Raw genomic sequence first — 17,980 nt, forward strand, 5'->3', positions numbered from 1 at the left:
ATTTTTTTCTATTGTGAAGACCTCCTGGATCCTCTTGTTGAGTTCTTCACACACCTCTTTGTCATTCTCTGTATACCTGTCCTCACCTGTTGTAAGTTTCCTTACCTGTTCTTTCACTGTTGTTTTCCTCCTGATGTGACTATGGAGTAGATTTGGTTCGGTCTTGACTTTGCTTGCTATATCACTTTCATGACATTTCTCTGCTTCTCTTCTTACACTAACATACTCATTCCTGGTTCTCTGGTATCTTTCTCTTCTTTCTGGTGTTCTGTTATTTTGGAAGTTCCTCCACACCCTTTTGTTCAGTTCCTTTGCTTCCATACATGCCCTATTAAACCATGGATTGTTCTTTTGCTTCTCGGATTTTTCCTTTTGGGCCGGGATGAACCTGTTTACTGCCTCCTGACACTTTTGGGTGACATAGTCCATCATGTCTTGTACAGACATAGCTCTGAAATCTGTGTCCCATGGCATTTCCCTTAGGAAACGTCTCATCTCCTCATATTTCCCCTTTCGGTAAGCCAGCCTTTTGTTTCCTAGTTCTTTTTGGGGGGAGATAATTCCTAGCTCTACCAGGCACTCAAAGTTTAATACACTCTGGTCACTCATTCCCAAGGGTGCTTCCATCTTAACTTCCCTTATATCCCACTCATTTTGGGTAAATATCAGATCGTTCATGGCTGGTTCATCTTCTCTCATTCTTGTTGGTTACTTGATGTGCTGGCTTAGAAAGTATCTTTTTGCCACGTGCAGCAGCTTAGCTCTCCATGTTTCTGGTCCTCCATGCGGATCCCTGTTCTCCCAGTCAAATTTCCCGTGGTTGAAGTCTCCCTTGATTTGTAGTCCAGATTCATTCCTGCTGGCAACAGAAGCTGCTCTCCCTATTATGTTAATGGTGGTCATGTTGTTTCTGTCATTCCTGTGTAGGTCTCCTGTCATTTGGTGGTGGATTATATATGACTACGACTATAATTTTTTGTCCTCCAGTTGTTATGGTACCTTCTATGTAGTCACTGAAACCCCTCACAGCCCTGAATAACCATCTCCTCAAAGTCCTAACCCTTTCTTACTAGCAGAGCTGCACAACCACCGCCTCTTCCTTCTCTCTCTTTCCTCATTTACATAATATTCCTGTGGGAACACTGCATTTGTTATGATTTTCGTTAGCTTTGTTCCTGTGATTGCTATTACTCCACTACACATAAGGGGCATATCTGGCCGACCCCTCACAGTGTTCAAGAGAGAACTGGATAAGCACCTCCAAAGGATATCTGATCAACCATGCTGTGACTCATACGTCAGGCTGCGAGCAGCCGCTTCTAACAACCTGGTTGATCAGTCCAGCAACCAGGAGGCCTTGCTGACGACCAGGCCGCGGGAACACTAAGCCCCGGAAGCACCTCAAGGTAACCTCAAGGTACGTCTGGGTTTTCTTTTAGTACCCAATCTCCATGCTCATTTACTTTATTTGTAATTCCATCCATGTACATTTCCATGAGGTTCACTTTCTTCTGTCCCTTCTCAAACCGCTTCCTTGGTGAGTGTTCTGCTGGTGCGGAAAGCTGTTCCATGGGTGTGAGGAATTGTGAGGTGGATAACAGGGATCTCAGAGGATAGTGGGGTGAGGGGCGGGGGGTCAAGTGAAGGGGGGACAGGGAGGGTATGGGATGAAGGGGGAGGGAGGACTGGAAGGAAAAGGGGGGAGGGGGGACATGGCAGGAGGAGGGGAGGGGTAGCAGGATGGAAATGAGGTGTGGGGGGGAGGAAGATTTGGCTGAGTATTTGAGTGGGGGCATGGAGGGTTTGGGTAGGTGGGTCTCTATATAAAGGAGGGTGGTGTGGTTACCCTCCCCTCTGGTGTTACTGGGTAGCTGGTTGTGGGTTCCCCCTCACCTCTGGGGAGATGTGTTGAGAGCTGTGAGTTCCTGGTTTTCCCCGCTCACCCTGCGCCTCTTCCTTGTTTCTGCTGCCATGGTTCTCTCCTCCCTCATCATGTCCCTCTGGAGGAATACTTTTTTTAATTCTCCCACATGTTGCAGGCAGCTTTTCTTTGATAGAATCAACTCCTTTGTGTTCTCATTTGCAAACACTATCTTTAACAGACAATCTCGGTCTTTGTTGTACCAGCCTAGCCTGAAAACCTTTTCAATTCTATGCTCAACCCCTTCTATCTCTAGTGCCTTCAGTATTTTATTCACTACTGCATTGTTCTTATCATTCCACTCTGTCCTGATGGAGCCTTCCTGCTCTTTAATACCCACAGCTACCACTGGTCTTTTTCTTTACAGCAGCTGACTAGTGGAGTGTGCCGCTTCAAGTGAGGTGGCTGCTTTCATGACCACCTCCATCATTGTGGACATTACTTCAGAGTTATTTTTTTTTAGCATTTCTGCAAATGTTGCTTATATAGTGGCATTCTCTTCCAGTATACTATTTCCACCTTCCCCCTGGATGATTATCTGAGTCTCAGCATCAACACTGTACTCTTTGAGGGTTCTAATCTCCTCCTTTGCTACTGTCAACTTTCTTTTCAGTTTGCTTATTTCATTCTTTCTTTCCTGCATCATTCCCCGCATCTCACTCTTGATATTCTCTACAAACTGGGTGGACATTGCCTTCATTTCATCACCTTGACTTTTCCCTGTTCCCCTGTTTCCTCTGGCCATCATGCTTGTCCCTGTTCCTGTTATGCTGTGGTAGGATTTATCAGGAGGAGGGCAAGCGAGGTGAGAGAGAGAGAGAGAGAGAGGGGGAGAGAGGGGGAGGGGGTGAGAGAGAGGGGAGAGAGAGAGAGGGGGGAGAGGGAAGGAGAGAGGTAAAGGAGGAGAGAGAGAGAGCGGGTGCGAGTGCATGTATTATGTGGTGTGTGGGTAGAGTGTGTGTATGGGGGATGCGTGGGTAACTGGGGGGTGGGAGGGGGCGGAGATGGTCACTTCTGGTGAGGTGTGTGTGTGTGTTCGTGTATTTGTAGTCAGTCGTGGGGGGGGGGGAGTGGGAGTGGTGGGGAAGTGTATTGGGTTAGCGAGGTGGGGGGTAACAGAGGGGGTGGAGTATGAGTGAGGTCTTATCCCCTTTCCACAAAGGTGTTAATCCTTTCTATCCAGACTGAACATTTGTGTGTGTGTGAGTGTGTGTATTCACCTAGTTGTGTTTGCAGGGGTTGATCTTTGCTCATTCGGCCCGCCTCTCAACTGTCAATCAACTGTTTACTAACTATTCCTCCCCCCCCCCCCCCAGGAAGCAGTCCGTGACAGCTGACCAACTCCCAGGTACCTATTTACTGCTAGGTAACAGGGGCATTCAGGGTGAAAGAAACTTTGCCCATTTGTTTTTGCCTGGTGCGGGAATCGAACCCGCCCCACAGAATTACGAGTACTGCGCACTATCCACCAGGCTACCAGGCCCCCTAATGTGTGTGTGTGTGTGTGTGTGTGTGTGTGTGTGTGTGTGTGTGTGTGTGTGTGTGTGTGTGTGTGTGTGTGTGTGTGTGTGCGTGCGTGCGTGTGTGTGTGCATATGTACATGCACATGCGTGCGTGCCTGTGTGCGTGCGTGTGTCACAAGGGTCTCGTAAGAGTCAACCTCTACCCAAATGAGCCACTTTGAGATTTTATATATGTATGATATACTGAACAAGAATTTGATAATATTTTACCTCACTCTGTACACCTGAATAGTTGACCAGAGAGGGGTACCTACCAATCAGCCTCCCTCTCGCACAACTAGATGAATAAGGATAATGTCTAGATGACGAGGTGATCCGTCGTCGCTTCCCACGTGGTGATTCACTAAGTTCCAGTAGATTGGTGATGGTGGTTCTTCTCTATCTAACACAAAGCTCTGGAGTCAATCACTCTATAGTTGTGTATGTTGTGTTACAGTTCACTAATTTACTGTACCACTGATCACTAGAGTCCAATATGTAAGCAAAGCCTCGTGGCCCTCCCCCTTGGCCTGTCTGGTGAATGATCACTGTTTAACACAAAGTTCTAGTGATAGCACTGTATTTTTCTTTCCTATGTGCGGCGGTTATACACTTTGTGATACCCCTAGATCTGTGATCTGTCACTGTAGCCTTAATTAACCCAAAAATATTGGCGTATACCATAGAGCGCGAACCCGCGAACCTCCCTCGACAGCTGACTCGACTCGACTTGTGTGTGTGGGTGTATGTGTGTACTCGCCTATTTGTACCCGCCTATTTGTGCTTGCTGGGGTTCAGCTCTGGCTCTTTGATCCCGCCTCTCTACAGTCACTCAACTGATGTATAGGTTCCTGAGCCTACTGTGCTCCATCATATCATCATTTGATACTGTGTATGGAGTCAGCCTCCACCACATCGCTGCCTAATGCATTCTACCTGTTAACTACTCTGACACTGAAAAAGTTCTTTCCAACGTCCCTGTGGCTAATTTGGGTACTCAGTTTCCACCTGTGTCTCCTTGTTCACGTACCACCAGTACTGAATAGTTTATCCTTGTCTACCCCTGTCAATTCCCCTGAGGATATTTGTATGTAGTGATCATGTCTCCCCTTTCTCCTCTGTCTTCCAGTGTCGTAAGTTGCATTTCCCACAGCCTTTCCTCATAACTCATGCCTCTTTGTTCTGGGACTACTCTAGTGGCATACCTCTGAACTTTTTCCAGCATTGTCTTGTGCTTGACAAGGTACGGGCTCCATGCTGGGGCTGCATACTCCAGGATTGGTCTTACATATGTGGTATACAAGATTCTGAATGATTCCTTACATAGGTTCCTGAAGGCTGTTTAGATGTTAGCAAGCCTCGCATATGCCGCAGACATAATTCTTTTTATGTGGGCTTCAGGAGACAGGTTTGGTGTGATATCGACTCCTAAATCTTTCTCTCTCTGTTTCATGAAGTACTTCATCTTCTATTCTGTATCCAGTGTCTGGCCTCCTGTTTCCACCGACTAGTTTCATTACTTTGCATTTACTCGGGTTGAACTTTAGTAGCCATTTGTTGGACCATTCATTCAGTCTGTCTAGGTCATCTTGTAGCCTCCTCCTATCTTCCTCCATCTTAATCCTCCTCATAATTTCTGCATCATCAGCAAATTGTGAGATCTATACCCTCTGGGAGATCGTTTACATATATCAGAAACAGTATAGGTCCAAGGACTGAACCCTGGGTTCAGGTGAGTGTGTACTCACCTATATGAACTCACCTATATGTGCTTGCAGGATCGAGCATTGACTCTTGGATCCCGCCTTTCTAGCTATCGGTTGTTTACAGCAATGACTGTGTGTGTGTGTGAGTGTGTGTGTATTCACCTAATTGTAAGCACCTAGTTGAGCTTGCAGGGGTTGAGCTTTGGCCCGCCTCTCAATTCTTAATCAACTGTTACTAACTACCAGCTATTGTTTCCCCTCTCCCACACACACACACACACCCAGGAAGCAGCTTCGTAACAGCTGACTAACTCCCAGGTACCTATTTACTGCTAGGTAACAGGGACATTCAGGATGAAAGAAACTTTGCCCATTTGTTTCTGCCTGGTCCGGGAATCGAACCCGAGTCACAGAATTACGAGTCCTGCGCGCTGTCCACTCAGCTACCAGACCCCTTGTCTGTGTGTGTGTGTGTGTGTGCGCGCGCGCGTGCATGTGTGTGTACTCACCTATTTGTACTCGCCTATTTCTGCTTGCGGGGGTTGAGCTATGGCTCTTTGGTCCCGCCTCTCAACTGTCAATCAACTGGTGTAAAGGTTCCTAGGCCTATAGGGCTCTATCATATCTGCGCTTGAAACTGTGTATGGAGTCAGCCTCCACCACATCACTTCCTAATGCATTTCATTTGTCAACTACTCTGCTACTCTGACACTAAAAAAATTCTTTCTAATATCTCCGTGGCTCATTTGGGTACTCAGTTTCCACCTGTGTCCCCTAGTGCGTGTGCCCCTCGTGTTAAATAGCCTTTCTTTATCTACCCTGTCGGTTTCTCTGAGAATCTAGTATGTGGTGATCATATCCCCCCTAACTCTTCTGTCTTCCAGTGACGTGAGATTTAATTCCTGTAGTCTCTCCTCGTAGCTCATACCTCTCAGCCCGGGTACTAGTTTGGTGGCAAACCTTTGAACTTTTTCCAGTTTGGTCTTATGCTTGATTAGATATGGACTCCATGCTGGGCTGCATACTCCAGGATTGGTCTGACATAGGTGGTATACAAAGTTCTGAATGATTCCTTGTACAAGTGTCTAAATGCCGTTATTATGTTAGCCAACCTGGCATATGCTGCTGATGTTATCCTCTTCATATGGGCTTCAGGGGACAGGTCTGGCGTGATATCAACCCCCAGGTCTTTCTCTCTCTCTGATTTGTTTAGAATTTCATCTCCCAAATGATACCTTGTAACTGACCTCCTGCTCCCTACACCAATCTTCATTACATTACATTTGCTTGGGTTAAACTCTAACAACCATTTGTTCGACCATTCCTTTAGTTTGCCTTGGTCTTCTTGAAGCCTCAAGCACTCCTCCTCTGTCTTAATACTTCTCATAATTTTGGCATCGTCAGCAAACATTGAGAGGAGTGAGTCTATAACCTCTGGGAGATCGTTCATGTATATCAGAAACAGGATAGGACCGAGTACAGAGCCTTGTAGGAATCCACTGGTGACTTCACGCCTATCTAAGGTCTAACCCCTCACTGTAACACTTTGCTTCCTATTGCTTAGGTATTCAATTATCCGCTGGAGCACTTTACCAGTTACTCCTGCCGGTCTCTCCAGCTTATGTACCAGCCTCTTATGGGGGACTGTATCAAAGGCTTTCCAACAGTACAAAAAAATGCAGTCTGCTCAGCCTTCTCTTTCTTGCTTAATCTTTGTCACCTGATCGTAGAATTCTATAAAGCCAGTAAGGCAAGATTTACCCTCCCTGAACCCATGTTGGCAATGTGTCACGAAGTCCCTTCTCTCCAGATGTGTTACTAGATTTTTTCTCACGATCTTCTCCATCACTTTTCATGGTATACAAGTTAAGCACACTGGCCTGTAGTTCAGTGCCTCTTGTCTGTCACCCTTCTTGTATATTGGGACCACATTAACCACCTTCCATATTTCTGGTATTTCTTCCGTCTCCAGTGACCTACTATACACTATGGAGAGTGGCAAGCAGAGTGCCTCTGCACACTCTTTCAATACCCATGGTGATATCCCGTCTTGACCAACAGCCTTTCTCACATCCAGATCCAACAGATGTCTCTTGACCTCATCTCTCGTAATTTCGAGCCCTTCCAAGGCCGCCTGGTTTACTGTACCCTCTCCTAGCGCAGTGACCTCACCATGTTCTACTGTGAAGACCTCCTGGAACCTCTTGTTGAGTTAATCAACAAGATGTTGTGTACTCACCTAGTTGTGCTTGTGGGGGTTGAGCTTTAGCTCTTTGGTCCCGCCTCTCAACAAGTGTACAGGTTCCTGAGCCTTTTGGGCTCTATCATATCTACACATGAAACTGTGTATGGAGTCAGCCTCCACCACATCACCCCTTAATACATTCCATTTGACAACCACTCTGACACTAAAAAAGTTCTTTCTAATATCTCTGTGGCTCATTTGGGCACTCAGTTTCCACCTGTGTCCCCTAGTGCGTGTGCCCATTGTGTTAAATAGACTGTCTTTATCTACCCTATCAATTCCCTTGAGAATCTTGAATGTGGTGATCACATCCCCCCTAACTCTTCTGTCTTCCAGCGAAGTGAGGTTTAATTTCCTTAATCTCACCTCATAGCTCATACCTCTCAGCTCGGCTACTAGTCTGGTGGCAAACCTTTGAACCTTTTCCAGTTTGGTCTTATCCTTGACTAGATATGGACTCCATGCTGGGGCTGCATACTCCAGGCTTGGCCTAACATATATGGTATACAAAGTTCTGAATGATTCCTTCCACAAGTTTTTGAATGTCGTTCTTATGTTGGCCAGCCTGGCATATGCCGCTGATGTTATCCTCTTGATATGGGCTTCAGGAGACAGGTCTGGCGTTATATCAACCCCCAAGTCTTTTTCTTTCTCGTACTCTTGAAGTATTTCATCTCCCAGATGATTCCTTGTATCTGGCCTCCTGCTCCAAACACCTTTCTTCATTACATTACATTTTCTTGGGTTAAACTCTATCAACCATTTGTTTGACCATTCATTCAGCTTGTCTAGGTCTTCTTGAAGCCCCAAGCAGTCCTTCTCTGTCTTAATCTTTCTCATAATTTTGGCATCGTCCGCAAACATTGAGAAATGAATCTATACCCTCCAGGAGATCATTTACATATATCAGAAACAAGATAGGACCGAGTACAGAGCCCTGTGGGACTCCACTGGTGACTTCACACCAATCTGAGGTCTCACTCCTCACCGTAACTCTCTGCTTCCTATTGCTCAGGTACTCCCTTATCCACTGGAGCACCTTCCCAGCTACACCTGCCTGTCTCTCCAGCTTATGTACCAGCCTTTTATGCAGTACTGAGTCAAAGGCTTTCCGTCAATCCAAGAAAATGCAGTCCGCCCAGGCTTCTCTTTCTTGCTTAATCTTTGTCACCTGGTCGTGGAATTCTATTAAGCCAGTCAAGCAAGATTTATACTCTCTGAATCCATGTTGGCGCTTTGTCCCGATAGCCGCCTTCCATATTTCTGGTAGGTCTCCCGTCTCTAGTGACCTACTATACACTATGGAGAGTGGCAAACAGAGTGCCTCTGCACACTCTTTTAATACCCATGGTGATATCCCATCTGGACCAACACACACACAATTGTGTGTGTGTGCTTTGCTTTTTAGCAACAAATGTTTCACAGCGTTTCTCATCAAATATTCAGCAGGTGTAGAGACACCCGAGGTGCTAACTGTTATGTACACGTGTTTCAGGAGTCTGTTGTCAATACTTTACTCTTTAGCACCTTTGTTCTGTAACAGTTGGGGGCACGACACCCGGGCAGGTGTTGAGCATAACACCCGGGCAGGTGTTGGGCATAACACCCAGGCAATAGTAGGGATGACACGCCAGCGTCCCTTTTTTTCAGGAAAAAAGGGAAGCTGGAGTGTCAGGGGTTCTAGGTAAACTCTACGGTCAATTTTTGTTTTTTTCCAAAATCGTGTATTTTTCAAAGACCAATTTCAGATTAAGCAATCTTAGAAGTTTGGTAAGAGTTCTTATTAGGAAAATAATTTCCAAGATTTTAGAAGTTTGCTAAGGTTTCTTATGAGGAAAATAATTTCCGAGATTTTAAAAGTTAGTTAAGAGTTCTTATGGGGAAAATAATTTCAAGATATCATAGAAGTTTTGTTAAGGAAAACAGTAAGTTTCAGTTTTATAAGCATTTACGGCTGTTTGGATCAATTTTCTTCGGAGTCCATTTAAGACCGAAAATTAGTCAAGACCAGTTTAAGCTCAAATTTCATCAGAGTCCAGTTTATACCCAAAAATAATCAGAGTCCAATTAACGACAGAAAATTAGTCCAAGATCAAATCATGCCAAAAATTCATCAGAGTCCGGTTGTAGACAGAAATTCGTCAGAGTTCAGTTTAAGCCTGAAAAATTAACAGAGTCCAGTTTATACCAAAATTAGTCAGAGTCCATTTTCAGACCAATTTTCATCAGTCCTTTTTATACCGAAAATTCGTCAGTCCACTTTGTACCCAAAAATATTCAGAGTCCAGTTGTTAACGTAAATTATTCAGATATTACTCCACTTTGTAAGCAAAATTTGTCAGAATCCAGTAATAGATCCAAATTAACAGAGTCCATTTTATTCCCCAAAATTACCAGAGTTCGGTAAAGACCAAAAATTAGCCAGAGTCCAGTGTGTTCCCGAAAATATTCAGTCCTGTAATCTACGAAAATTAGTCAGTCCAATTCATTACCGAAAATTAGGCAGAGTCCATAGAAGACCAAATTTTAACAGAGTCCCCTAAAGAACGAAAAATAGTCAGAGTTCACTTTTAAACTAAAATAATTCAGAGTTTACTGACACCAGCATTCTTAAAGAGTTCTTATGGAGGAAATTCAAATATTATCAGAGTCCAATTGAGACCCAAAAATATGACAGACTATTTCCAGACCAAAATTTGTTAGAGACTGCATTTCGCTACAAACAGCCCAATGTTAGCCCATTTCTAAACAGTCATTTTTCAGACGTAATAAATCAAATTCAGTCAGTAAGCAAGTTCTAGTTCCTGTCCCTGCCTTAGTTTCCTGTCGTATATTCAATACTAACAGTCCAATCCCCCTGAAATTTTAGTCATTTTTCAGATGTAGTAAATCAAATCAATTCAGTAAGCAAGTTCTAGCTCTTGTCCCTGCCTTAGTTTCCTGTCTTATATTCACTAGTAACAGTCTAATCCCCTGAAATTTAAACAGATATTTTTCAGACATAGTAAATCAAATCAATTCAGTAAGCAAGCTCCAGCTCCTGTCCTCAGCCTTAGTTTATCCCCGTAACTTCTTTACTAACAGACTAATTTCCCTAAAATTTATCCCCACTGTATTTTAGACATAGTACCATACGCCAATTTAGTTACTGAGCTCCAGCTTTTGTCCCCCTCCCTAGTTCCCTCTCGTATCTTTGTTATTGACCAATCAGTTTTCCTGAAATTTAAACCCGCAAAACTTCTAGCTGAGTAAGTAAAGATATCACATTTACCGAGCTCCAGCTCTTGTCATCCGCCTCAGCTCTATTTCATATCTTCGTTAATAACTCATCAATTCTCCTGAAATCTAAACACCACTGTATTTCTGACCTAGTAAATAAGAACCAAGTAATTACCGAGCTCCAGCTCATGTCCCCCACCTTATTTCGCTCCTTTAAATTCACTCCTACCAGTCCAAATCCCCAGAGATTTAAACCCCCAACTACATTTTTAGACCCCCCCCCCTGTAATTAAATCAAAAGCAAATTACCGAGTTCCAACTCATGTTCTCCACCTTAGTTCAATGTTCATCAAAATTATTTCAGATCAAGTTCCTCTCCAGTCTATCAAAGTAAACATCATATCCTTTAATACCCTTTTTGTACTTAGCTATGTAACTATTCACCAACGTACTAATATTCAAACGGTTACATATTACCTACTTTCTTTACCCTTTGTTTACCCAAGTAAGCAATAATCACACGGTTAAAAATCCCACCTTACCCTTTCCCTCCCTTACCTTCTCAACCCTTACCCAACTTACCTTACCCCTTACCTTCCCCAACGCCCTTTCACTCTTCATTTCGCCCTCACCCCCTACTCCCCCTTACCATCTCATCCCTTACCTCCCCTTCATCTCTCCCATTTCCCAACTTATCCAGACCTTCAATAATCCTACTGTATTTGTATATTTTCTCTATATTCACTGTTCTTCGCATTTTCTTCTATGTTTTCTGTATTCACTCCATGTTCTGCAAATGTTCACAGCATGTTCAGGTAATCTTTTTCACCAGTTTTCTTCATTTTTCTATGTTTTTTTAATTTTCCCCGTATGCTCACTGTATTCTTTTATCATGTTTTCATGTTCATCTTATGTTCTCTGTACAACTTTTATACTCATTATTCATGTTCTCAGTGTTCTTAGCATGTTTCTTCACATATTCAGTGTTCATTCTTTATACCTCTATGCTCCTTATCATGTTCTCTGTAAGTTCATATTCCTTGCATGTTCACTGTGTTCATCACCTTCACTTACATGTTTTCTTTGTTCTTTTGTCATGTTCCCCACATGTTCTCTGTGTTCACCGTATTCTCTTACATATTCTGAAAATCAAATGTACCAAGACATTCTTTTCTTAACGTTATTTAACTAAAATCATTCGCCAATCAACTAAAAACATAGTCATATTCTCAACTAAACTTAGTTAGGGAAAATGTAGAAAATGTAGTTGGGGGTTTAAATCTCTGGGGATTTGGACTGATAGTAGTGAATTTAAAGGAGCGAACTAAGGTGGGGGACATGAGCTGGAGCTCGATAATTATTTGGTTCTTATTTACTATGTCTGAAATACAGTGGGTTTAGATTTCAGGAGAATTGATGGGTTCTTAACGAAGATATGAGATAGAGCTAAGGCGGATGACAAGAGCTGGAGCTCGGTAAATGTGATATCTTTACTTACTCAGCTAGAAGTTTTGCGGGTTTAAATTTCAGGAAAACTGATTGGTCAATAACAAAGATACGAGAGGGAACTAGGGAGGGGGACAAAAGCTGGAGCTCAGTAACTAAATTGGCGTATTGTACTATGTCTAAAATACAGTGGGGATAAATTTTAGGGAAATTAGTCTGTTAGTAAAGAAGTTACAGAAATAAACTTAGGCTGAGGACATGACCTGGAGCTTGCTTACTGAATTGATTTGATTTACTACGTCTGAAAAAGGATTGTTTAAAATTTCCGGGGGATTGGACTGTTAGTATTGAATATAAGACAGGAAACTAAGGCAGGGACAGGAACTAGAACTTGCTTACTGACTGAATTTGATTTACTACGTCTGAAAAATGACTGTTTAGAAATGGGCTAACATTGGGCTGTTTGTAGTGAAATGCAGTCTCTAACAAATTTTGGTCTGGAAATGGTCTCTGTCATATTTTTGGGTCTCAATTGGACTATGATAATATTTGAATTTCCTCCATAAGATCTCTTTAAGAATGCTGGTGTCAGTAAACTCTGAATTATTTTAGTTTAAAAGTGAATTTTGATCATTTTTCAGTCTTTAGGGGACTAATTTTCGATAATGAATTGGACTGACTAATTTTCTTAGATTACAGGACTGAATATTTTCGGGAACAAACTGGACTCTGGCTAATTTTTGTTCTGTACCAAACTCTGGGGATTTTTGGGAATAAAATGGACTCTGTTAATTTGGATCTTTTACTGGACTCTGACGAATTTTGCTTACACAGTTGACTCTGAATAATTTTGGTTAACAACCGGACTTAGAATATTTTCAGGTACAAAGTGGACTCTGACGAATTTTCGGTATAAACTGGACTCTGTTAATTTTTCAGGCTTAAAATGAACTCTGACGAGTTTCTGTCTACAACCGGACTTTGATGAATTTTCAGCATGAACTGGTCTCCGACTGATTTTCTGTCATTAATTGGACTCTGATTAATTTTGGGTATAAACTGAACTCTGATGAATTTTCAGGCCTAAACTGGACTATGATGAAATTTGAGCTTAAACTGGTCTCTGACTAGTTTTCGGTCTTAAATGGACTCTGAAGAGAATTGGTCCACAAATGGTCTCTGAATAATATTGCCGTGAAACAGCCGTAAATGCATATAAACCTAAACCTTACTGTTTTCCTTAACAAAACTTCTATGATCTCTGAAATTATTTTCCCTATAAGAACTCTTAGCAAACTTCTAAAATCCCAGAAACTATTTCCCCATAAGAAACCTTAACAAACTTCTAAAATCTTGGAAATCATTTTCCCCATAAGAACTCTTACCAAACTTCTAAGATTGCTTAATCTGAAATTGGTCTTTGAAAAATACATGATTTTGAAAAAAAACGAAAATTGACCATAAAGTTTACCTAGAACCCCTGACACTCCAGCTTCCCTTTTTCCCTGAAAAAAATGAAGCTGGCATGTCATCCCCACTACTCTGGGCAGGTGTTGGGCACGGCACCCTTGCAGCTGTTGGGCACAGCACCCGGGCAGTGTTCGGCGCGGCAACCGGGCAGGTGTTGGGCACGGCATCCGGGCAGATGTTGGGCACGGCACCCGGGCAGGTGTTGGGCACGGCATCCGGGCAGGTGTTGGGCACGGCCCCCGGGCAGGTTTTGGGCATAACACCCGGGCAGGTGTTAGACACGGCACCCTGGCAGGTGTTGGGCACGGCCCCCGGGCAGGTGTTGGGCACGGCACCCGGGCAGGTGTTGGGCACGGCACCCGGGCAGGTGTTGGGCATAACACCCGGGCAGGTGTTGGACACGGATCCTGGGCACTTGTTGGACACGGCTCCCGGGCAGGTGTTGGGCACGGCACCCGGGCAGGTGTTGGGCATAACACCCGGGCAGGTGTTGGGCATAACACCCGGGCAGGTGTTGGGCATAACACCCGGGCAGGTGTTGGGCATAACACCCGAGCAGGTGTCGGGCATAACACCCGGGCAGGTGTTGGGCATAACACCCGGGCAGGTGTTGGGCATAACACCCGAGCAGGTGTCGGGCATAACACCCGGGCAGGTGTTGGGTACAACACCCGGGCAGGTGTTGGGCACAACACCCAGGCAGGTGTTGGGTACAACACCCGGGCAGGTGTTGGGCATAACACCCGGGCAGGTGTTGGGCATAACACCCGAGCAGGTGTCGGGCATAACACCCGGGCAGGTGTTGGGCATAACACCCGGGCAGGTGTTGGGCATAACACCCGAGCAGGTGTCGGGCATAACACCCGGGCAGGTGTTGGGTACAACACCCGGGCAGGTGTTGGGCACAACACTCAAAAATTACAAACACAACACCCCGGACTTTTGAGTTGAGAAATAATTAAAACATTATTTGCTTTTTAAAGTTTTACACACAACAAATGTGGGATTAAAAAAAAAAGACAAAAAAGAGAGATAGGTAAATGCTGACAAATAATTCTGAGTAATGCCTTTAGCCAATAAATGTAGATATGAACTGTAACATTTCGGTCGTCAAGAAACTAATTCTGTATTTTCTCCACTGCTCGTGTGGCCGCAGGTGCGGGAAGAGCTGGCGTCGGAGAAGCCGTCCGAGGAGATCATCCCCATCCACGACATCGACACCCGCTGGTCGTGTAGGTACAGATTTGCCAGCCTCGACGACGCCCGCACCTGACCTGTCGTGTCTGTGTCATCTCCTGCGCCTTCTTACTAAGAAACACGACCTCTTCCGACAGCAGGGTTCCTGACGTGCCTCTGGTGTCTCCTTAGTTAAGGCACAGGACCTACACAAGGCTCACCTTGGGGAGTAAATCCATCCCCACTGTCGAAGATAGGTAAACTCGTCAGGTTTACACGTGAATTGGTTGATATTCCCGGATAACAAGCGAGGAAGATATTGGTCCTGAGCCTAGGAAGAGCCTTGCTCCTCTCACGGTGTACTCGACGGAGACAAAGATCGACTAACACCATCAATATCATCTGAGTCGTCGAGACAAAGTATAGATATGACTCACAAACCAGTTTTGATGGTGACCCAGTTTGCCATTTTTCACAAGTGTGTATCACTTGATCGGCTCCTGATGACCCACTTCACTTGGCCTCCTTTAACGATCATTTTACACAATTGTAGCAAAATCTATTATAGAGAAGCATCACATAAACTGTCATAAGTTACAGGTACAGGTTCTTATTTAGCTGACTAACTTAGACGAAAATTTTGGCCTCGTATCCAACTTGAATGATAACAAAGAAAGTCACCCTCCCTGTCATGCTAGTTAGTGATCCAACGTTGCAATACATTAAGATATACTTAATTATCACATAATTATCCTCAGACTCCCGGAGTTAAGGAAGATTAGTGAGGATTCTATGGGAATATTAACTGTTAATGGAACAATGAGTTTTTTTTATTATTGGTATATATAAATTAATATTCCCTTTTCTCATTATTCTCTCCCTATAAACGCCAAAGATATACATATATATACCTTCGTCAAGTAGGGCACAAGAGTTGGAGTACCAGGCAGGATCATGGCGTAGTTTATAGTAACGAGAGCGGGAGTAGTGACCACGAGAGCGGGTGTAGTGACCACGAGAGCGGGTGTAGTGACCACGAGAGCGGGTGTAGTGACCACGAGAGCGGGTGTAGTGACCACGAGAGCGGGTGTAGTGACCACGAGAGCGGGTGTAGTGACCACGAGAGCGTGTGTAGTGACCAGGAGAGCGTGTGTAGTGACCACGAGAGCGGGTGTAGTGACCAGGAGAGCGTGTGTAGTGACCACGAGAGCGGGTGTAGTGACCACGAGAGCGGGTGTAGTGACCACGAGAGCGGGTGTAGTGACCACGAGAGCGGGTGTAGTGACCACGAGAGCGGGTGTAGTGACCACGAGAGCGGGTGTAGTGACCACGAGAGCGTGTGTAGTGACCAGGAGAGCGTGTGTAGTGACCACGAGAGCGGGTGTAGTGACCAGGAGAGCGTGTGTAGTGACCACGAGAGCGGGTGTAGTGACCACGAGAGCGGGTGTAGTGACCACGAGAGCGGGTGTAGTGACCACAAGAGCGTGTGTAGTGACCAGGAGAGCGTGTGTAGTGACCACGAGAGTGTGTGTAGTGACCACGAGAGTGTGTGTAGTGACCACGAGAGTGTGTAGTGACCACGAGAGTGTGTGTAGTGACCACGAGAGTGTGTGTAGTGACCACGAGAATGTGTGTAGTGACCACGACAGCGTGTGTAGTGACCACGAGAGTGTGTGTAGTGACCACGAGAGTGTGTGTAGTGACCACGAGAGTGTGTGTAGTGACCACGAGAGTGTGTGTAGTGACCACGAGAGTGTGTGTAGTGACCACGAGAGTGTGTGTAGTGACCACGAGAATGTGTGTAGTGACCACGACAGCGTGTGTAGTGACCACGAGAGTGTGTGTAGTGACCACGAGAGTGTGTGTAGTGACCACGAGAGTGTGTGTAGTGACCACGAGAGCGGGAGTAGTGACCACGAGAGCGGGTGTAGTGACCACGAGAGCGGGTGTAGTGACCACGAGAGCGGGTGTAGTGACCACGAGAGCGGGTGTAGTGACCACGAGAGCGGGTGTATTGAGGCAACACTTTAGTGACACGACACAGCCTCACTTGCCCATCGTCGATGTCTCTCAATACAACACCCATATAGTGTCAATACAACACATATATAGTGTCAATACAACACCCATATAGTGTCAATACAACACCCATATAGTGTCAATACAACACCCATATAGTGCCAATACAACACCCATATAGTGTCAATACAACACCCATATAGTGTCAATACAACACCCATATAGTGTCAATACAACACCCATATAGCGTCAATACAACACCCATATAGCGTCAATACAACACCCATATAGCGTCAATACAACACCCATATAGCGTCAATACAACACCCATATAGCGTCAATACAACACCCATATAGCGTCAATACAACACCCATATAGTGTCAATACAACACCCATATAGCGTCAATACAACACCCATATAGTGTCAACACAACACCCATATAGTGTCAATACAACACCCATATAGTGTCAACACAACACCCATATAGTGTCAATACAACACCCATATAGTGTCAATACAACACCCATATAGTGTCAATACAACACCCATATAGTGTCAATACAACACCCATATAGTGTCAATACAACACCCATATAGTGTCAATACAACACCCATATAGTGTCAATACAACACCCATATAGTGTCAATACAACACCCATATAGTGTCAATACAACACCCATATAGTGTCAATACAACACCCATATAGTGTCAATACAACACCCATATAGTGTCAATACAACACCCATATAGTGTCAATACAACACCCATATAGTGTCAATACAACACCCATATAGTGTCAATACAACACCCATATAGTGTCAATACAACACCCATATAGTGTCAATACAACACCCATATAGTGTCAATACAACACCCATATAGTGTCAATACAACACCCATATAGTGGCAATACAACACCCATATAGTGTCAATACAACACCCATATAGTGTCAATACAACACCCATATAGTGTCAATACAACACCCATATAGTGTCAATACAACACCCATATAGTGTCAATACAACACCCATATAGTGTCAATACAACACCCATATAGTGTCAATACAACACCCATATAGTGTCAATACAACACCCATATAGTGTCAATACAACACCCATATAGTGTCAATACAACACCCATATAGTGTCAATACAACACCCATATAGTGTCAATACAACACCCATATAGTGTCAATACAACACCCATATAGTGTCAATACAACACCCATATAGTGTCAATACAACACCCATATAGTGTCAATACAACACCAT

At 44.3% G+C, this 17,980-nt stretch overlaps 1 protein-coding gene across 1 annotated transcript in view; it reads left to right on the plus strand.

Moving 5' to 3' along the window:
• The window catches only part of LOC138369538 (dipeptidase 1-like), a 523,228-nt gene extending 508,446 nt beyond the window's left edge, over positions 1-14,782 (plus strand). The window contains exon 10 of the mRNA XM_069332943.1: positions 14,666-14,782. Coding sequence (XP_069189044.1) covers positions 14,666-14,782 — 117 coding nt within the window. The remainder of the gene's footprint in view (positions 1-14,665) is intronic.
• Positions 14,783-17,980: the final 3,198 nt, after the last annotated feature.

The sequence above is a fragment of the Procambarus clarkii genome, chromosome 28 (assembly GCF_040958095.1).
Source record: "Procambarus clarkii isolate CNS0578487 chromosome 28, FALCON_Pclarkii_2.0, whole genome shotgun sequence".
NCBI lineage: Eukaryota > Metazoa > Arthropoda > Malacostraca > Decapoda > Cambaridae > Procambarus > Procambarus clarkii.